Source organism: Schistocerca gregaria, chromosome 1 (genome assembly GCF_023897955.1).
Source record: "Schistocerca gregaria isolate iqSchGreg1 chromosome 1, iqSchGreg1.2, whole genome shotgun sequence".
Classification (NCBI taxonomy): domain Eukaryota; kingdom Metazoa; phylum Arthropoda; class Insecta; order Orthoptera; family Acrididae; genus Schistocerca; species Schistocerca gregaria.
In genome coordinates this window covers 1179210745-1179232714 of record NC_064920.1, presented here as the reverse complement: position 1 = coordinate 1179232714, position 21970 = coordinate 1179210745, and the positions used below count along the sequence as shown (strand labels likewise).

The following is a 21970-nucleotide window of genomic DNA, read 5'->3' as shown; positions in this document are numbered from 1 at the left end:
TCGACACACGGATCGATACGCCAAAACATGATACGTGTATAGTATCTTCGATTGATGTTCTTTGTAGGTTGACTTCCGGGAATCAGTTCCCATCTGTACCCCGTGCTGTACAGTTGATTATGAATAAAGTATTGTGATAGGAAGCGAGAGACGTGGTTATTACCTTCCCACCCTTGCGCCTTCCTCAGATTCAATAACCTTGAAGCAAATGTAAAAGATAAAGTATACTGAAGCAACTCCCATTCATAAAAATGGGAAAAAGACAATACTCTGCAAGATTCATACAAATATAAGGGGCAGTCAAATGAACATGAGAAAGATGGAAAAAAGTAATCAAACTGTGAATTATTCTAAAAGTAATTGCCATAATTGTTAATACATTTATCTCACTGTGAGAGAAGAATGTCAATTCCTTCTAATTGAAGGTTTGAGAGACTTTGGCTGTTCACTTATGTAATAAAATGGAACACTTTCAGTCATCCTTTTGATGTTATGTATTGTACAGCTACCAGTTTTGGTGATTCAATAAGCCATCTTCAGGCCTTTGTGCATAAACGGTAATGAAAGTTTCATCAGCTGGCCAACCATGCAAATACAAGACAGAATAAGAATAAGGGAAAATATTATACAAGTGAATTTACAGTAATCATTTGTTACAACCTACAGATACATCAATTGTCACATACCTAAAATAGAATTATATGTGGTATTCCTGTAATAAATTTCCACTCTACCACTCTATGTGCTGTACAAATGAACTATTTATTAATAAAATTATTAATTAAATATTTCCAACTAAATATTATTTTATTAATAAACACTACACATGACACGTTCCACATCATTATGAAAGAATCGTGTTCATGATCCATGGAACAAGTAATATAACTAACTAACTAACTAACAATGTATAGAGTGGGAAATCTTTATGGTATATTGTATAGAATTCTATTTTAGGCATGTGACATTGGATGTGCCTGTTAAATACGATCATCAAACTGTCAAAAAAAAGGTACAACGTTCTCTTATTAACAGACAGCCACAGCAGAAATTTGGTGAGTGTTTTACAGGACAATTACATAGATATCCAACCAACAGGAATAGTGAAACCAGGTCAAGTACGAAATCTGTTACTGATGTCAACTTGCAGGGAAACAAGAAAGAAGAGAATGAATACGTAGTGTGTATAGCTGGTGCCAATGACATTGCAAGAAATGAAGAACGAAATTGCCTAGCAAACCTGGAAAACTTCCTACAATCACGAAACAGCAATATTACAATACTGCCTCACAGGTATGACCTCATGTACAATTCATGTGTAAATAAGTTGATTCGAAAAACAAACATTAAAATGAAACAAAATGTGTGCTCGTTTTGGCAAATGTAAAATATTAGATATATGCAAACTGAAAAGAAGCCTACATACCAGACATGGTATGCACCTAAATTTCGAAGGAAAAAAATTCTTGTGTGACAAAATATGGGAAATTATCAAAGAAAAAGATGATTTAAACAGAATTCTCAGTCACAAAGTAGACAATGATGTTTTTTTTTAGAGGAAAGCATAATAAATTATCCCTTGCATATCAGAATGTCCAGTATGTAACTAATAAAACAGAGCAGCTGAGTGTTTACCTAAATGAAACTAAGCCACACCTCTTCCTAGCGAGTGAATTGGGATGCAACGAAGAGGAAGCATATGGTTACAGGCTAAAAAATTACAAACTTATAAACTTGTACTGCAGAAAGACACACAAAAGTGGTTGGGTAGGCATTTATAGTAGAAATGATGTAAAATGTGAAAAAGTTAAATGGATAGATGATCTGAGTACTGAAATGGTATTTGAGGTTGCAGCAGTAAACCAGAAGTATGGAAACAACAGCCTTATTATAGCAGCACTGTATAGGTCACCTGGAAGTAACACAGAAGAGTTTCTAAATTGCCTAGAGCACTTGCTGGAGGGGACAGCAATGTATAACAAACACTTGCTGCTTGTTGGTGACATCAACATAGACTCATTAAATAGTAGTGTTAACTATTTGCACTATATGGATGTATTACAGTATTATAACTTTACAAAAATGAACTCAGAACCTACAAGAGTCACTGCAAATACGAAGACTTGTATTGACCATGTTCTCACAAATGTAGGAAAAGAGAAAGTAAATGTAAACACCTTAGAAAACTACATTTGTGATCACAGAGACCTTACTATGGAAATTGATGTAGGGAACATAGATGTAACTGAAAGTGATATATAAAAGAAAATTAAATTATTCTACACTTAAGGTGGCACTAGGGAATGAAAAATGGGAACCAGTGAACAATGCAACTGAAGTGAATGAAAAATGGGAATATATTTGTAAGTTATTCAGTAACACTTTAAAAGAAGCCTGTCCTTTAGTTAAAAAAGTAAATAATGCTGTAAACCACGAAGCCAAGAATCTCCCTTCTGAAATTGTTGCGCTGAGGGAGAAAATGAAAGATTGCTATATACTTTTTAGAGATACTAAACTACAATATTTCTCAACAAAATATAAACTGCTCAGGAAAACTTACAGAGAATCCTTGACTAACCTAAAAGCACAGAAATATACCTCTGAAATAAGGAACTCTAGCTGTATCAGTAAAACTGCCTGGAAAATAATGCAAAAAGAAAGTGGGAAACAGAATTCCTATGAACACAGCAACATAACATTAAAAGAAAATGGTGAAGAAATAAATGACCCAAACGAAGTGTGTGAGAAATTTGTACATAAGTTCAGTACAGTTGGTACAAATGAAGTTCATGTCAAGCCACAAAATTTTAGTCTTGGAAAATCTAGCCAGTCCTTTTATATCCACAGCATTACTGAGAGGGACATCCTAGCAATCATATCAGCACTTCAACCAAAAATGTCTTGTGGCTGGGATGACATTTCACCTAAACTGCTAGAGGAATGCAGAGATGAATTAGTGAAACCCCTGACTCACTTGATAAATACCTCCCTCAGAAATGGAGTATTCCCTGACCTTTTGAATATACCAGTGCATAAAAAGGGATTAAAAACTGACACTAAAAACTACAGGCCAATATCATTAACCTCAGAACTAGGCAAATTCTTAGAGAGAGTAATACTAAACCAAGTTGAATCATATTTCACCAAACACAATCTGTTAAACAACCTACAACAAGGATTTAGAAAAGGGAGATCTACTACAACAGCAGTAGCAACTTTTATACATGAAATATTAAATAAGCTGGACAAAAGTGACAAGATAATAGGCACTTTCCTAGATCTGAGTAAAGCCTTTGCTACTGTGAATCATACCATTCTTCTGTCTAAGCTAGAAGAGTATGGGTTGAGAGGACTAGCCTTGAAGCTACTTACCTCCTATTTGAAAGACAGGAAACAGTGTGTAAAGCTAACGTATCAAAATAATGAGCAGCTCCTAACAACCAAATCAAACTTCAGGACACTTCAATGTGGTGTGCCTCAAGGAAGCATACTATGGCCTTCTCTGTTCCTTGTATATGTAAATATCTTATTTGGACCCCAAAATTGCATGGTCGTAAGCTATGCCGATGACATATCCTTCATCAGCTGTGGCAGTGATATGCAGTTTGCAGCTAACAATACTGCGATCAGTTTCAATACTTTGTCCGCATACCTTACAGCAAACAAGCTTCTTGTAAACAAAGACAAAATGGTAATAATGAAGTTCATCCACAGTTATAATGCTGCCATAACTGATACTGTATTTACATCCCCATTGGGTCTTGCATATGAAAATTCACATAAATTTGTGGGCATCGTTGTTGATGAACACTTATCATGGAAAGACCATGTAGATAATATTTGCAAGAAAATCAGTAGAAATGCGTATCTACTGAAATGGGTCTCAGCCTACTTGAACCTGATACTTTAAGGCAAATATATTTTGGGTTAATTCATCCGCACCTTCATTATGGCATTGAGATATGGGATGGGGCATCAGCAGTTCATATAGACAGACTTTTTAGATTACATCAAAGGCAGTAAGAATGGTAGCCAAGGTAAAGAAGAGAGAGCCTTGTAGAGACATCTTTAGAACATACAAAAATTCTTACGGTGTACTCCATGTATATACTGCAGACAGTCATGTCTGTGAAACAAAATCCTGAATTTAATATCAGAAGCAGTAATGTACACAACTATGATACATAGGGAAGGGAAAATTTTCATAGAATTGTGATGAATAAAAAGGCAACAGACCACAGCCCACACAGAGTGGGAGCAATTTTCTACAATGCACTACACTGTGAACTCAAGAAAGTAAATCTAAATATGCTAAAGAGTAGACTGAAGCAATTATTAATAGAGAAGTGTTGTTACTCTAAAAGAGGACTTTAAGTTGTAGTGGCATCTTGGAAAACAGTGTATATAGACAATGTCTCCGATCTATCAGTGGTATGAGAGAATGTAATTATACACTGTATTATGTGTACTGTAATATTATAAATATAGGCTAAATTGTGTTACACTATAGCGGAATCTACTTGTAGTGCCCTTTTGAAAAATAATGTGTACAGACATGTGTCTGATCCATATGTTGTTATGAAAGAATGTAAATATTTTACTGTATATGTGTAATGTAATCTAAATGTTCCTCACAATGTCCGAAAACTTTTTGTTATATGGACAGAAAATAAATAAATAAATAAAATAAATAAATAAATGATTACTTTAAATTCACTTGTATAGTATTGTCTTTGATTCTTATTTTATTTTTAATCTGTCTTTGTATTGCAAGGTTGGTAAGTTGATAATGCTATCAATACTGTTTACCGGTATGCATACAAGCCTGAAAATGGTATACTGAATCACCAACACTGGAAGCTGTATAATAAATAACACCAAAAAGATGGCTGGAGGTATTCAGTTTTTTACATTCATGGAAAAATGTTTGCTGTTGCCTATGGAACCATGATTGTACCGAGGCAAGCACCTCTTTGTCCAAAGCAAACTGACAGCCAGAAATGTCTTTCTTAAGGGCTCCAAAAACATGGAAATTGCTTGGTGAGAGATTGAGACTGTATGGAGGATATGTATGGGCTTGCCAGTGAAACTTCTGCAGCATAGTTGAAAGACCTTGGCAACATGTGGCCAGGCATTATGCTGCAATAGAATGATGCTGTCCGTAAACAATCCTGGGCATTTGGACATGATGGCACACTTAAGCAGAGATTAATGCTGGCCGAAAGAGTCTACTTGGCCCTAACAAGACTTCTATCCTCAAGGCTCCTGACTTGTACCACGAAATTAACTATGTATAAATCACTTATACGCCCAGTGCTTATATATGCCTCTGAAGCCTGGGCATTAACAGCTAAAGATATTGAAACACTGGATGCATTTGAAAGAAAGGTACTTAGACAAATTATCGGCCCAATCTGTGAAAGAGGAAGATGGAGGAGGAGATACAACCATGAGTTGTATACCATATACAAAGACCAACCCATCAGAAGGATAGTGAAATCATCCAGACTGAGGTGGGCGGGACATGCGGCTCGCATGAATGATACAGAAGAATCAAAAAGGATATTAAAAGGAAAGCCAGGAGGGCAGAGAGGACATGGTCGACCAAGAGCCAGATAGAAAGATAGAGTAATCAAAGATCTTAGAAAGATGGGCTATAGAAACTGGAGAGTATTGGCAAAAGACCGAGAGAGACGGAAGGAAATTGTAAAATAGGCAAAGGATCATCACGAGCTGTAGAGACAAGAAAGAAGAGAGGCACACTCCAGTTAATGTATAATGGTAAATGTATTCTTTGCAAAAACTGAAATGCATCATCAACTCCAAACACACAGGAATGACACACAGTGTCACTCTGTTGCAAGATAATACTTGCCCACATACTGCCAGGGTTGTTTTGACTATGACACAGATGTTTCACTGAGAAGCCCTTACATTTCTTCCTTACAGTCCTAATATCTTCCCATGAAGTTTCAATATTTTTCAGCCCTTAGAAAGACATTCACACCTATGAATTTGCTTTGGATGAAGAGGTGCATACCTGGGTAAAGCTATGGTTGTGTAGGCAGTTGCAAACATTTTTTTTCCATCTTGTTTTCATTTGACTGGCCTTTAAATCTGAGCAAGTAACTGCTGCAACAACACCTATCAGTGCAGACTTCGCAACCCTTGGTGAGGTGGGCAAGCTACCTGCCTATGAAATCCTTTTGTTGTTGTTGTGGTCTTCAGTTTGCAGACTGATTTGATGCAGCTCTCCATGCTACTCTATCCTGTGCAGGCTTCTTCATCTCCGAGTAACTACTGCAACGTAAATCCTTCTGAATCTGCTCAGAATGTGTCCTACCAACCAATCCCTTCTTCTAGTCAAATTGTGTCACAAATTTCTCTTCTCCCCCCAATTCTATTCAGTATCTCCTCATTAGTAATGTGATCTACCCATCCAATCTTCAGCATTCTTCTGTAGCACCACATTTTGAAAGCATCTATTCTCTTCTTGTCTAAACTACTTATTGTCCATGTTTCATTTCTGTACATAGCTACACTCCATGCAGATACTTTCAGGAAGGACTTCCTGATGCTTAAATCTACACTCAACATTAACAAATTTCTCTTTTTCTGAAATACTTTCCTTGCCATTGCCAATCTACATTTTATATCCTCTATACTTTGACCATATCAGTTATTTTGCTCCCCAAATAGCAAAACTCATCCACTACTTTAAGTGTCTCATTTCCTAATCTAATTCCATCAGCATCACCTGATTTAATTCAACAACATTTCATTATTCTGATTTTGCTTTTATTGATGTTCATCTTATATCCTCCTTTCAAGACAATGTTCATTCTGTTCAACTGATCATCCAAGTCCTTTGCTGTGACTGACAGAATTACAATGTTGTTGGCAAACCTCAGAGATTTTATTTCTTCTCCATGGATTTTAAATCCTACTCCAAATTTTTCTTTTGTTACCTTTACTGCTGCTGTGGCTGGAAAATTGCCAAATGTGCATGGTGCAAGGTCCCTGTCTGCTACTATGGAAAGTTGAATTTTCTCATTCAGTGCTGCCTTGGTTCCCAATGTGACTGAAGGCAGGGCCCCATCACAACTCAGTTGGGTAGAGCCACTATAAATACTTGCTAGTCGGATCCTAGGGCTATCTTGTGTTCAACTACTACTGACACTGACACATACCTCTAAGCCAGTCAGTGGACCCATGTTGGTTAAACAGCTTCACCTGATAGCTACTGGTCTATTAGTTGCTGTTAGCCCTGATGACTCTAGGGCTCGAACCAGAGCCACAAAGTAGGGGCCTCCTCCAGGGTGACTAAGTCCAGTCTCTGGGTATCTCCAACAAGTCTTATGTTTGGGACCTGCACACCAGCACATCTGACTGACCACCAGAGCAGCTGACTTTCCATAAACATACACAACTGCTTATTGTTGACACCTAATATCAAGTTCTCATTCGCAAGTCTGCTATCAGCCATGGCCACTTTGTTGCGACAGCGTTCCCATGTGGTGCTGATGTGCAGCCACAGCTAAACACGCCATCTTGTGCTATGCTAAGGTAGCCACTGCTGCCTGGGTGTCTACATGTGTGATCGAGACACTGACACCAACTATCATACAAATGTCTTACTGAATAAACAATGTATATCCTAATTGAGCTCATCTAGTTCCATACTGGCACTATGTGACCCAGGATCCTGTACATGCTATCTTGTGTTAGAGATGAACATCCTGCCAATTATTCATAGCCAAAAAACATGGCCAAAAAACATGTCTCCTAGTTAACAGCTTAGTGTTTGAAACTGCCCAATGACGCTTGTGGAGAAGGCATAGGACTACTTCGGGAAGAGGTCTTTAGTGGACAACATCAAAGCACCATCAAAAGCAGAGAGGTGATACGATAAGGAAAAATAGTTGCACAGGGGGGCCAAAGCCTGACCTGGTTGTTTATCTGGCCAGCTCTGTTCAACAAACTGAACCATCTGTGGAGAATCGGGTTGGTGGCCACAGCAGCAGCTATGTGTGAGCTCATAATTTGGAAACTCTTGACTGCAACTGTGTTTCAGTATCAATATAGAAGCAAAGCAATTCTTCACAATCAAAGTCCAGTTTTTAAGGCCATTTAATTGTCCTTGTAGTGAAGTAAATTTTTCAGTTAACTGATGATTAAATGCATGAAATTTGCTGTTTTTATCTGATTTTATTTCTGTTAATTGATCATTAACTGCACTCAATTTCACCAAAATCAGCTGTGAAGTGTCAGTTTTAACTGTTGCTTTGCTGACTGCATTTTCATTTGGTTCAAATATGTCTAGGCTAGGTCCTAAAGCTTTCACTTCATCACTACTATCCTCATCTCTATTCGTTTTTGTAGCAATCACTCAAGTCCACAAAGAAAAATAATCCTGATTCCACTCCTAATGATCCAACTCCCCAAGACACTATCCAAATTGAACCCTGCCTGGAACAGTTCTGTCCTCCATCACAACGGGACCCACCTCCTCTTCCTCAAAATCACCCTCTCCAAACCTTCCAGGAATTTCTCACTTCCAGCCTTGCCTCTCAATCTTTCTTAAAAAACCTTAATCCTACTCCCAACATCACCACAGCTGAAGCCCAGGCTATCCGTGATCTGAAAGCTGACCGATCCATCGTCATTCTTATGGCTGACAAGGGTTCCACGACTGTGGCATTTGATCGTCGGGAGTATGTGGCTGAGGGACTGCGTCAGCTTTCAGACAACTCTACATACAAAGTTTGCCAAGGTAATCCCATTCCTGATGTCCAGGCGGAGCTTTAAGGAATCCTCAGAACCTTAGGCCCCCTACAAAACCTTTCACCTGACTCCATCAAACTCCTGACCCCACCGACACCTCACACTCCTACCTTCTACCTACTTCCTAAAATTCACAAACCCAAACATCCCGGCCGCCCCACTGTAGCTGGTTACCAAGCCCCCACAGAACGTATCTCTGCCTACGTAGATCAACACCTTTAACCCATTACATGCAGTCTCCCATCCTTCATCAAAGACACCAACCACTTTCTCGAACGCCTGGAATCCTTACCCAGTCTGTTACTCCCGGAAACCATCCTTTTAACCACTGATGCCACTTCTCTATACACAAATATCCCGCATGTCCAGGGCCTCGCTGCAATGGATCACTTCCTTTCACGCCGATCACCTGCCATCCTACCTAAAACCTCTTTCCTCATCACCTTAGCCAGCTTCATCCTGAACCACAACTTCTTCACTTTTGAAGGCCAGACATACCAACAATTAAAGGGAACAGCCATGGGTACCAGGATGGCCCACTCGTATGCCAACCTATTTATGGGTCGCTTAGAGGAAGCCTTCTTGGTTACCCAAGCCTGCCAACCCAAAGTTTCGTACAGATTTATTGATGACATCTTCATGATCTGGACTCACAGTGAAGAACAACTCCAGAATTTCCTCTCCAACCTCAGCTCCTTTGGTTCCATCAGATTCAGCTGGTCCTACTCCAAATCCCATGCCACTTTCCTTGATGTTGACCTCCATCTGTCCAATGGCCAGCTTCACACATCCGTCCACATCAAACCCACCAACAAGCAACAGTACCTCCATTGTGACAGCTGCCACCCATTCCATATCAAACGGTCCCTTCCCTACAGCCTAGGCCTTCGTGGCAAACGAATCTGCTCCAGTCCTGAATCCCTGAACCATTACACCAACAACCTGAAAACAGCTTTCACATCCCGCAACTACCCTCCCAACCTGGCACAGAAGCAAATAACCAGAGCCACTTCCTCATACCCTCCAACCCAGAACCTCTCACAGAAGAACCCCAAAAGTGCCCCACTTGTGACAGGATACATCCCGGGACTGAATCAGACTCTGAATGTGGCTCTCCAGCAGGGATATGACTTCCTAAAATCCTGCCCCGAAATGAGATCCATCCTTCCTGAAATCCTCCCCAATCCACCAAGAGTGTCTTTCCGCCGTCCACCTAACCTTCGTAACCTCTTGGTTCATCCCTATGAAATCCCCAAACCACCTTCCCTACCCTCTGGCTCCTACCCTTGTAACTGCCCCCAGCGTAAAACCGGTCCTATGCACCCTCCCACCACCACCTACTCCAGTCCTGTAACCCGGAAGGTGTACACGATCAAAGGCAAAACCACGTGTGAAAGCACCCACGTGATTTACCAACTGACCTGCCTACACTGTGACGCTTTATATGTGGGAATGACCAGCAACAAACTGTCCATTCGCATGAATGGACACAGGCAGACAGTGTTTGTTGGTAATGAGGATCACCCTGTGGCTAAACATGCCTTGGTGCACGGCCAGCACATCTTGGCACAGTGTTACACCGTCCGGGTTATCTGGATACTTCCCACCAACACCATCCTATCTGAACTCCGGAGATGGGAACTTGCCCTTCAATATATCCTCTCTTCTCGTTATCCACCAGGCCTCAATCTCTGCTAATTTCAAATTGCCGCCACTCATACCTCACCTGTCATTCAATATCATCTTTGCCTCTGCACTTCCGCCTCGACTGACATCTCTGCCCAAACTCTTTGCCTTTAAATATGTCTGTATACGTATGGATGGCTATGTGTGTGTGTGTGTGTGTGTGTGTGTGTGTGTGTGTGTGTGTGTGTGTGTGTGTGTGTGCAAGTATATACCTATCCTTTTTTTCCCCTAAGGTAAGTCTTTCCGCCCCCGGGAATGGAATGACTCCTTACCCTCTCCCTTAAAACCCACATCCTTTCATCTTTCCTTTTCCTTCCCTCTTTCCTGACGAAGCAAATGAAAATGCAGTCAGCAAAGCAACAGTTAAAACTGACACTTCACAGCTGATTTTGGTGAAATTGAGTGCAGTTAATGATCAATTAACAGAAATAAAATCAGATAAAAACAGCAAATTTCATGCAGTTAATCATCAGTTAACTGAAAAATTTACTTCACTACAAGGACAATTAAATGGCCTTAAAAACTGGACTTTGATTGTGAAGAATTGCTTTGCTTCTATATTGATACTGAAACACAGGCTGCAGTCAAGAGTTTCCAAATTATGAGCTCACACATAGCAGCTGCTGTGGCCACCAACCCGATTCTCCACAGGTGGTTCAGTTTGTTGAACAGGGCTGGCCAGATAAACAACTGGGTCAGGCTTTGGGCCCCCTGTGCAACTATTTTTCCTTATTGTATCACCTCTCTGTTTTTGATGGTGCTTTGATGTTGTCCACTAAAGACCTCTCCCCGAAGTAGTCCTATGCCTTCTCCACAAGCGTCATTGGGGAGTTTCAAACACTAAGCTGTTAACTAGTAGACATGTTTTTTGGCCATGAATAATTGTCTGTTTGTTGTGGCTTGTGATCAATGTGTCTAACAACAGGCAGCTGGCAGTTCCCCTCTGCCACCCCCCCTCCCCCCACCCCTGGCCAGTTCCAAGCCAGCCATGGGAATACATTCATGTAGAATTTGTGTGTTCCTGTTTGAATTCCTTTTGGCACTTGTTTGTGGACACATTTTCCCATTTCTTTAAATTCACCAGTGTGTGTCATCATCAGTTGAGGTCACAAATCATATGATTTTAAGGGTTTTTCCTGTTGAGGGGATGCCTTTCACCTTAGTTTCCGATAACGGGCCCCAATTCACTTCTCACACTTTTCAATGTTTTTTTTTCATCATGGCACTTGTCATGTTATAGCTCCACATTCCATCCTCAATCCAATGGGGAGGCAAAATGACTAATGCATACATTCAAGACCCAAATGAAAAAGTTTGTTGTGGATTTTTTGCTGGATGATGCCCTTCTCTTTTTCTGAGTAACTATTGCCTCAGACCTATGGGGGAGTGCACTCTGGCTGAGTTGCTTCCCAGCTGGCAGCCACATACGTTCCTCCACCTTCTGCAGCCAGTGCCTCACCTGCTGCAGTCAGGTTCATCTGGCTGCTTTGTGCTGGGATTGTCATTGTAGGTGTGAAGGTTTTTTTGTCAGCCCAAGTGGATACTGGCCACTGTTGTCTGCTATTGGGAACAGCAACTTTGTGATGTCTGTACGGCTGATGGGCTGGTGGTATGCTAGTTTGATCAGTTATGCCCCCACTCACCACTGGAAGCTACCGGTTTGCAGTTGCAAGTCTGTCATCACCTTATGTAGAGGTGGCCCCATCCCATTGGCTGCCTCCTCCACATGCAGTGTCCTGGGGTTCCAGCTTCCCAGCACCAGGTGTCAGTCTGTCTCTGACCTTGGGTCTGTTGCTGCAGCCTGCTGTTCTGCTTGGGTCGTCTCTCCTAGACCCCTCGCCATCGTCACCTCAGCCATTGTCACTGGGACGTGCCTGCTACTGATAATGTAGGGATGGTGATGGCACCCTCCTCCCATGAGCTGTCATCTGGTGCCGTGTAGGCCTACTATCTTCAGGCATGCCCATCACATGTTCTGCACCAATGCTCTGGCACACACCCAGCACGTCATCCTGTCCACGATGATGGCGCTGGCTGCTGCTCGCCGATAATGTCTCCTCCAGTGCTCGGGTGCCCTCTTTGCACAAGGGAGAGGTGTGCTGTAGTCTGCTACAAGTGCATGGGAGTGTGAGTATGCCAAGTGTAAGGCACTTTGTGTGTGTGTGTGTGTGTGTGTGTGTGTGTGTGTGTGCGTGTGTGTGTGTGTGTGTGTGTACTTAAATCAACTACCAACCATATCAGCATGGGCCAGCCATTAGAGGCCACCCGTAGGAAGTGTGCACATAGCATAGTCTGTGCCAAGTCATCTACCAGCAACTCTCGCTTATATATATGCAGAGTAGCACTGATTCCCTCTCACTGCTTTCTTTTAGTTTGTATTGCTCACATCATTTGCTCTGTGTATTGCTTATGTTTCATCTCTTGTGTGATTCTTTTCTCTCGTTGCATGTGGAGTCATGAGAGGCTTATTTCTGTATTTGCTCAGAGGTTTATGAATAAATCATATTTCTGTTGTTTGGATCAGTTTCATGTATTATTTGGTTACTACAGTCCTCCCTAGTGTGTCTTTTAGTGCAAGCATTTCCAGTCTCCATCTGATTTTCAAACTCCTGTTTAGCATGAAGGAACATAAATACATTTTTAGGGCTATGATATACGAAGACACCAGCAACTGACATCATCTTGGGAGAAAGTGATGGAAATCAGCAGTCTCTCTTCAGATTAGAAGGAAGGTGAAACAGCAAAGAATGGTGAGTGGCAGAGGCACTTGGATTGTATTGTCACCAGAATCTTCAATCAGTGATAGTGTTTTGCGGTGTGAAGGAAGTAAAGACAAGGACTATTAGACTGCAGGTTAATTGGTAATAAAGATTGTGACTGAGGCAATGGTAAAATTGAAAGTATCAAGTGAACATGAGTATAAGAAAACAACAAAAATGTTGTTAAACTTCTGCTGGACTCAGGACTGGCAGAAGAACAAAATGCGTGAACTGAATATTCTAGCTTCAAACTCAGCAAAGCAACTAGAAATGCCAAAAAGGCGCCAAAATTGTGGAGCAATTGGATAGATAGTAGAAACAGGAAAAATTATAGAAAATTAGTCTACAGAATGAAAAAATGAAGGATAGGAACTGAAAAATTATTGATAGTATCACATGGATTGAGGATAGATAAATTTTGGAACAAAATGTGGCAGAAACAAAAATAAGGGTACAATTTTTTGAAGCTTCTCTAGGAAGGAGAATTAATAAATAGACAGAAGAAATGAGAAAGGATTTTTAATAGGAGCTAAGAATTTCTTGGCAGTAACAGAGGAAGCGAAAAAGCAAATACACCAAAATGTAAAGGAAATACACCAAAATCTAATGGAATTATCAAAAATTTCAGGAGAAATTAGTGAGGAAGTATACAAATTAACATTATAATTTCAAGAACAAAAGTGAAGTTTTCAGAAGATACAGAATGATAGCAGTAGGCTGTAGAAGCATATCACCATGACACACAAATTGGAGAACGAAGGAAAACTGCTGCGGGTATAAAGGAGGAGTTTAAGAAACCACAGAGAGGTTCTAGAAGATACGACAGGTACAAATTTATGAAGTAAGAGGTATAGAAGAGCAGTTTTTACAAAATGACCTATTAGAGTTAAAAGTTGAGGGAAGTACTCACTAAAAAGAAACCTATAAGAGAGCGCGTTATGTCATCAACTGGGAGCACAACACTAGACATTTCCTTAGAGTACATCAGTTTCAGCAATGAAAGATGTCAGGAAACATTCACAATACAGCATTTGTAAAACAGTTTCACAATGTTTTTCTGAGTTTATGGGCAGAAATAAATTAATATTGGCTTCATCACAGGATACTTGCAGAAAGATACAAATGTGTGGTGTATCAAAGGTGCAGAATGAAATATCCATCATGATCATAAAGAGATGTTCTTGTGGCAGTACTATAAGGAAGGAAGATAAGGCTTTGAAGGCTGTTTGACAATGCGATCATTAGAGACAGAGCACAAGCTCAGATTAGGGGTTATGGAGAAGGAACTTGGCTATGTCCTTTCAAACAAACCATCCCAAAATTTGCCTGAAGTATATTAGGGACATAATAGAAAACCCACATCACGATGTCCATTTGGGGATTTGAACATCATCCTCACAAATGTGAGTACAGTGTGGTAATCACTGTGCCACCACAGTTGGTGGCAGTACTGGTCTTGGACCAAACAGTAGGCAGGGAAGTCACTGTTGTTAAATCTAACACTCAATTCACAAAGCAATGATAAGTTGCAGGAATATGTAAAATGACAATATCGAACAAGGTGGTGCAGTGTCCAACCACAAAGTTTTAGATTTTCTGTGATTTTTCCTAAACCATTCCTGCAAAGTGCTGGGAAGGTTCCTTTGGAACAGACGGGGCTGATTTCCTTACCCACCCTTTTGTAAACCAAGCTCATATTCCACTTCTAATGAACTCATTGTCAATGGGATGTTAAACTCTAATATTCCTTCCTTTTCAAAGTGACATTGAGAAAAAATGTATATTTAAAGGATCTTATGAAAGGCAAAGGTTTATTTTGCCTTTCACTATTAGAGATAAACCACCAGTGGTTCCATATAAAGATTTTGAAGAAATTTATGCAGTGAATCAAATGATCATAAGAGAAGAAACTTCAAGACTGGGAATAAGAATGAATGTATTTCAGAGAATGTAGATGTGAAGATTCCATTTCCAGTATAATTTTGCCAATACAAGGAACACCAGAATGAAGGATTTAGCCAAGTACAACCAACAGACCCATCCAATATGGCCCGAGAGATGAAGCAAATGGAGAAGAAAATTGCACTTTTAAGTAAGTCTCATTTCAGAATGGACCATGTTGATGTGTCAGACCATATGGAAAAGTCTTTAATGATCAACAGTCCTGAGGAACTCCCGGATGACTAGGTCTTTGAATCAGATACAGTAACACAAGAGGTTTGACAAAAATGTCTTATGAAAATGGCTCCACCACAAACTGCTCTCTACCTCTGTCTTCATGAAGTGTACCAGCATAAAATTTTGAGAAAGCATGTTTCTGGATTAGATAATAATTTCACAATAGGTGAAATATAAGTTTTAATTATTATTGTACCATGACATTAACCATTCTAGCTCTATTGTATCTGATGATATTTACAAAGGGGCAAAAATAACCTCCTTCTTGAGTAGTCACAGTGACAGGATGTGATTTTGGACCAGGCCCAATGCTATTGAATGCCTGGACATATATATCATATTTTGTGAATTTCTTCAGCTGTTTCAGCAGTATCTCCGTATTTGTAAGGCCTCGAACCTGTAAACATGAAAGAGATGATGAGCTCATAAACAGTGTATTACTCTCATATTTTTGGCTGAAGAAATCTTAATATATTTACATACTAACCGTGCGTGAATCTGTATTGTTTGACTCAGGGTTCACAGTTCCATGAAGGCCCCAGTGAACAATATATCCTACTATATCTCCATTCCAAGTGTCACGCAGTGGTGGCTATTGCAAAACATAGTTAGGTTAAAGGTAACAGCAATAAATTAGACTCAACACAAATAATTAACAAATCCTGTTGGTCATATCTTTTGCACACCACTTAAATTATTTGTTTTTATAAATCATTTTGATATGTTACGCACCAGTCATTACACACTCCCCTTGTCTCCTTGCTATATAAAACACTATTAACAAATTACCACCCAACAGTAAAATAACAACCATTTTCTCCATTTTGTGTAATTGATATAAATATGAATGATGTAGACACAAAAGTGATGATTCATCAACAAGAAACATCAATTGTGTACAGCAGTTATAATCCAAGAGTTTGAACACCATAGTGTTCTACTAGACAGTGCTATTATTAGAAAGAATATGCCCATGCTTATCTCTGTTTGGAGAATTTGTTCTTCCAGCCAGTTACATGAGGAAAGACTTAAATTTTCATGTGGAATGAAATACATAACATACAAGTCGTCAACTATGGAGATCACTGACAATGCAAAAATGATTAAAAAATTAATACAGTCAGCTGTTCTACATTACTAAGCAGCTATCCTGAAACCTAACTAATTGCAGGTTGCCTATCTAACAGGTTCCAGGGGCAACAAAAATTGTATTTTTAATGTTTTACATACTTACTGACCAAATTTAAAATGCTATCACAATCTATCATTAAAAGGTATAATCTTATGTTAAAAATTTAACACAATAAGACAAATATGACAGAGACTGTGTTTTTGTTTGAGACGTTAACTGATGCAGAACAAAGACCCATACTTTAGGCATCCAGTATTTGTTAGTGACTTCCAACAAAATTTAAACATAATTTAAAAACTTTATGAAACTTTTTCTCACTGACACCTCACAAAAAATGATGAAAGGAAAAAAGTTTATCATCTAATACATTTTTGCTATTCATGCAGTAAAACTTCAGCATCAGAAATAACTTTTTAATTTCTTTACTACTGACTCTATTCACAACACAGTTTGCAGACAGTATCCACATATACCACTGAATGACTTGCAAAATTATATCATTGTACAAAATGTAGTTCATGAGATGAGATGTCATAGATATTTAGATGCATAAAAAACTAGCTTCTGGTTAAAATGACATGCAGTATAACTTCAACATCAAGCATGACATTTTAACTTATTAATTCTTTACTATCAATTCTATTCATAACACGCTTCGGAGGCAGTATCTGTTTATATGACTGAATATATCTGCAAATTATATCACTGTATGACACATAAATTGAAGGTGTGACATCATACACTCTGACATGCATGAAAAAACTAGCTTCAGCAGAAAACGTGCTGCAAATTACCCATGCTATATTCATCCAGTGTTCCATGAACTGAGCACATACAATAAACTTTAAGCACAATTACAAACGTCTTCTAAACTTTTTCTCACTTATGTGCTTAATATCAAATACTTAACACTTTAACTCATTTGTAAAATAATTAGATGTCTGGAGTTGTTTTACATGTGGGAGTTGGACTCTTTAAAGAACTGAGGGTTTACTGGTACAAGGGTTGTACCAAAAGTAAGGTTCCCAATCAGCTACAGCCTCAAGGGAAGGTGCTAGGCTAAATCCAACAACAGTGCCATGTGGTTCCCAAGTCTTGAGCCCACCCGTCTGCACATCTCCACCACAGACATTCACAGCTTGGCCTAAGACTCAATCGCTATGGCAATGAGTGCATATTGGCTTTGCAGGACCATGCTGGAGCACTCTTTGGCTTATTGTGGTAGACTCTTTTACCAAGTTTTCATTTCCAGTGCTTATAAACTCTACCACATCACGTAGCACCATTCAAGTGTTGTCCTCAATTTTTTGAATTGAAAGATTGCCTGAGATCATGCTACAGACAAGGGATCTGAGTTCACATCACATGAGTTTACACAATTTTGTGAACAAAATTGTATTCGTCATCCAACAAATGTCCCATTTTATAATGAGTCACCCTCCTCTAAAATTACCTTTTTTATAGAGATAACTGTTACCATGTACAATACCAATTCTTACATAGGTTAAAGTTATCGCATCTGTTTCATTAAAAGAATTCATATGATTTTGTACACGATATGTTATACTTCACGCTAAAATGTGTAAAAAAGAAATTAATGTGTTACAGTCAATATGTACTAACAGTTAAAATTACTATTCTTTTAAAAATAGTTGAAATTAAAAAAATTGTGGCATAATTAAAATTCATATTATTAATTGCACAATATAATGCTCATTATTACATTTATTTCTAGATTGATTTACAAAATAATGATATCTTTTAACAAAAATTCTTCTTTGATAAAGAAAGTTTGTAACTCTTTTGCTTTGTAAACTCTTTGGAATAATGTGAGTATCACAGAATGTAAGTAGTGGTGGGCATGCCTCTGATGGTAGTAGACATTTTCTAAGTTTGTCACCAAGAATGTAATTATTGGTTTTTTTGAATGTGGAAAGTGTAAAAATGGTGTGATGATGGAAGATGTGGCAAAGAATAAAATTCAAGAATAATACAGGCAAACCTTCATCACTTATTTAGTCATCAAGAACCTACAAAATCAATGTTTCAGCTGCAAGAATGTACCACTAGACAAGAATTCAAGCCATCGACAGTAACAACAAGATAATGAAGATAAGTAAAAAGTTATTCTTTTGTATACCTGACACCTCTTGAAGTTTTCAAAATCAGTTTAATAAGTCACGACTGCAAAATACTAACGCGAATTCTTTACAGATGCATGGAAAAACTAGTAGAAGCCAACCTAGGGGAAGATCAGTTTCGATTCCTTAGACAAATTGGAACACGTGAGGCAATACTGACCCTATGACTTATCTTAGAAGCTAGATTAAGGAAAGGCAAACCTACGTTTTTAGCATTTGTAGACTTAGAGAAAGCTTTTGACAATCTTGACTGGAATACTCTATTTCAAATTCTAAAGGTAGCAGGGGTAAAATACAGGGAGCAAATGGATATTTACAATTTGTACAGAAACCAGATGGCAGTTATAAGAGTCAAGGGGCATGAAAGGGAAGCAGTGGTTGGGAAGAGAGTGACACAGTGTTGTAGCTTCTCCCCAATGCTATTCAATCTGTATATTGAGCAAGCAGTAAAGGAAACAAAGGGAAAGTTTGGAGTAGGTATTAAAATCCATGGAGAATAAATAAAAACTTTGAAGTTCACCGATGACATCGTAATTCTGTCAGAGACAGCAAAGGACTTGGAAGAGCAGTTGAACGGAATGGATAGTGTCTTGAAAGGAGGATATAAGATGAACATCAACAAAAGCAAAATGAGGATAATGGAATGTAGTTGAATTAAGTTGGGTGATGTTAAGGGAATTAGATTAGGAAATGAGGCACTTAAATTAGTAAAGGAGTTTTGCTATTTGGGGAGCAAAATAACTGATGATGGTCGAAGTAGAGAGGATATAAAATGTAGACTGGCAATGGCAAGGAAAGCGTTTCTGAAGAAGATAAATTTGTTAACATCGAGTATGGATTTAAGTGTCAGGAAGTCGTTTCTGAAAGTATTTGTTTGGAGTGTAGCCATGTATGGAAATGAAACATGGATGATAAATAGTTTGGACAAAAAGAGAATAGAAGCTTTCGTAATGTGGTGCTATAGAGGAATACTGAAGATTAGATGGGTAGATCACATAACTACTGAGGAGGTACTGAGTAGAATTGGGGAGAAGAGGAGTTGACTAGAAGAAGGTATTAGTTGGTAGGACATGTTCTGAGGCATCAAGGGATCACCAATTTAGTACTGGAGGGCAGCATGGAGGGTAAAAATCGTAGAGGGAGACCAAGAGATGAATACACTAAGCAAATTCAGAAGGATGTAGGCTGCAGTAGGTACTGGGAGATGAAGAACCTTGCACAGTTTGGAGTAGGATGGAGAGCTGCATCAAACCAGTCTCAGGACTGAAGACCACAACAACAACATGGACACGGAGAAGATTAAGAATTAGTAAAAGTTATTTGATTGCTGTTAACCACAGAACTTCAGATTGGACATCACTGAAGTACTCAATTGGTTCCTGTAATAAAGTGTATTTTAACCATGTGTGCATTTTGTGTTTTAGTGAGAGGAAACAGGACACACACTTATCATACCACTCTCTCCCCATTCAACCAGGAACCACAAAACATTACAAGAGAGCACACCCAGAACACTAACAATGCTTCCCCTTTACATTTTACATATATATATATATATATATATATATATATATATATATATATATATATATATATATATATAAAACAGAAAGAAACTTCCACATGGGAAAAATATATTAAAAACAAAGATTCCAAGACTTACCAAGCGGGAAAGCGCCGGCAGACAGGCACATGAACAAAACACACAAACACACACACAGAATTACAAGCTTTCGCAACTGGCAGTTGCTTCGTCAGGAAAGAGGGAAGGAGAGGGAAAAATGAAAGGATGTGGGTTTTAAGGGAGAGGGTAAGGAGTCATTCCAATCCCGGGAGCGGAAAGACTTCCCTTAGGGGAAAAAAAGGACAGGTGTACACTCGCACACACACACACATATCCATCCGCACATACACAGACACAAGCAGACATATTTAAAGGCAAAGAGTTAAGGGCAGAGATGTCATTCGAGGCGGAAGTACAGAGGCAAAGAAGTTGTTGAAAGACAGGTGAGGTATGAGCGGCGGCAACTTGAAATTAGCGGAGGTTGAGGCCTGGCGGATATCGAGAAGAGAGGATATACTGAAGGGCGAGTTCCCATCTCTGGAGTTCGGATAGGTTGGTGTTGGTGGGAAGTATCCAGATAACTCGGACGGTGTAACACTGTGCCAAGATGTGCTGGCCGTGCATCAAGGCATGTTTAGCCACAGGGTGATCCTCATTACCAACAAACACTGTCTGCCTGTGTCCATTCATGCGAATGGACAGTTTGTTGCTGGTCATTCCCACATAGAAAGCATCACAGTGCAGGCAGGTCAGTTGGTAAATCACGTGGGTGCTTTCACATGTGGCTCTCCCTTTGATCGTGTACACCTTCCGGGTTACAGGACTGGAGTAGGTGGTGGTGGGAGGGTGCATAGGACAGGTTTTACACCGGGGGCGGTTGCAAGGGTGGGAGCCAGAGGGTAGGGGAGGTGGTTTGGGGATTTCATAGGGATGAACCAAGAGGTTACGAAGGTTAGGTGGACGGCGGAAAGACACTCTTGGTGGAGTGGGGAGGATTTCATGAAGGATGGATCTCATTTCGGGGCAGGATTTTAGGAAGTCGTATCCCTGCTGGAGAGCCACATTCAAGGTCTGATCCAGTCCCGGGAAGTATTCTGTTACAAGTGGGGCACTTTTGGGGTTCTTCTGTGAGAGGTTCTGGGTTTGAGGGGATGAGGAAGTGGCTCTGGTTATCTGCTTCTGTACCAGGTTGGGAGGGTAGTTGCGGGATGCGAAAGCTGTTTTCAGGTTGTTGGTGTAATGGTCGAGGGATTCAGGACTGGAGCAGATTCGTTTGCCACGAAGGCCTAGGCTGTAGGGAAGGGACCGTTTGATATGGAATGGGTGGCAGCTGTCATAATGGAGGTACTGTTGCTTGTTGGTGGGTTTGATGTGGACGGATGTGTGCAGCTGGCCATTGGACAGATGGAGGTCAACATCTAGGAAAGTGGCATGGGATTTGGAGTAGGACCAGGTGAATCTGATGGAACCAAAGGAGTTGAGGTTGGAGAGGAAATTCTGGAGTTGTTCTTCACTGTGAGTCCAGATCATGAAGATGTCATCAATAAATCTGTACCAAACTTTGGGTTGGCAGGCTTGGGTAACCAAAAAGGCTTCCTCTAAGCGACCCATAAATAGGTTGGCATACGAGGGGGCCATCCTGGTACCCATGGCTGTTCCCTTTAATTGTTGGTATGTCTGGCCTTCAAAAGTGAAGAAGTTGTGGGTCAGGATGAAGCTGGCTAAG

At 39.8% G+C, this 21970-nt stretch overlaps 1 protein-coding gene across 1 annotated transcript in view; it reads right to left on the bottom strand.

Annotated features, from left to right (window-relative positions):
- The window catches only part of LOC126297570 (Down syndrome cell adhesion molecule-like protein Dscam2), a 647360-nt gene that overhangs the window by 138520 nt on the left and 486870 nt on the right, over positions 1–21970 (bottom strand). Inside the window, exons 22-23 of the mRNA XM_049988565.1 lie at positions 15895–15999; positions 15666–15804 (exon numbers count right to left, since the gene is read on the bottom strand). Of these exons, the coding sequence (XP_049844522.1) occupies positions 15666–15804; positions 15895–15999 (244 nt within the window). The remainder of the gene's footprint in view (positions 1–15665; positions 15805–15894; positions 16000–21970) is intronic.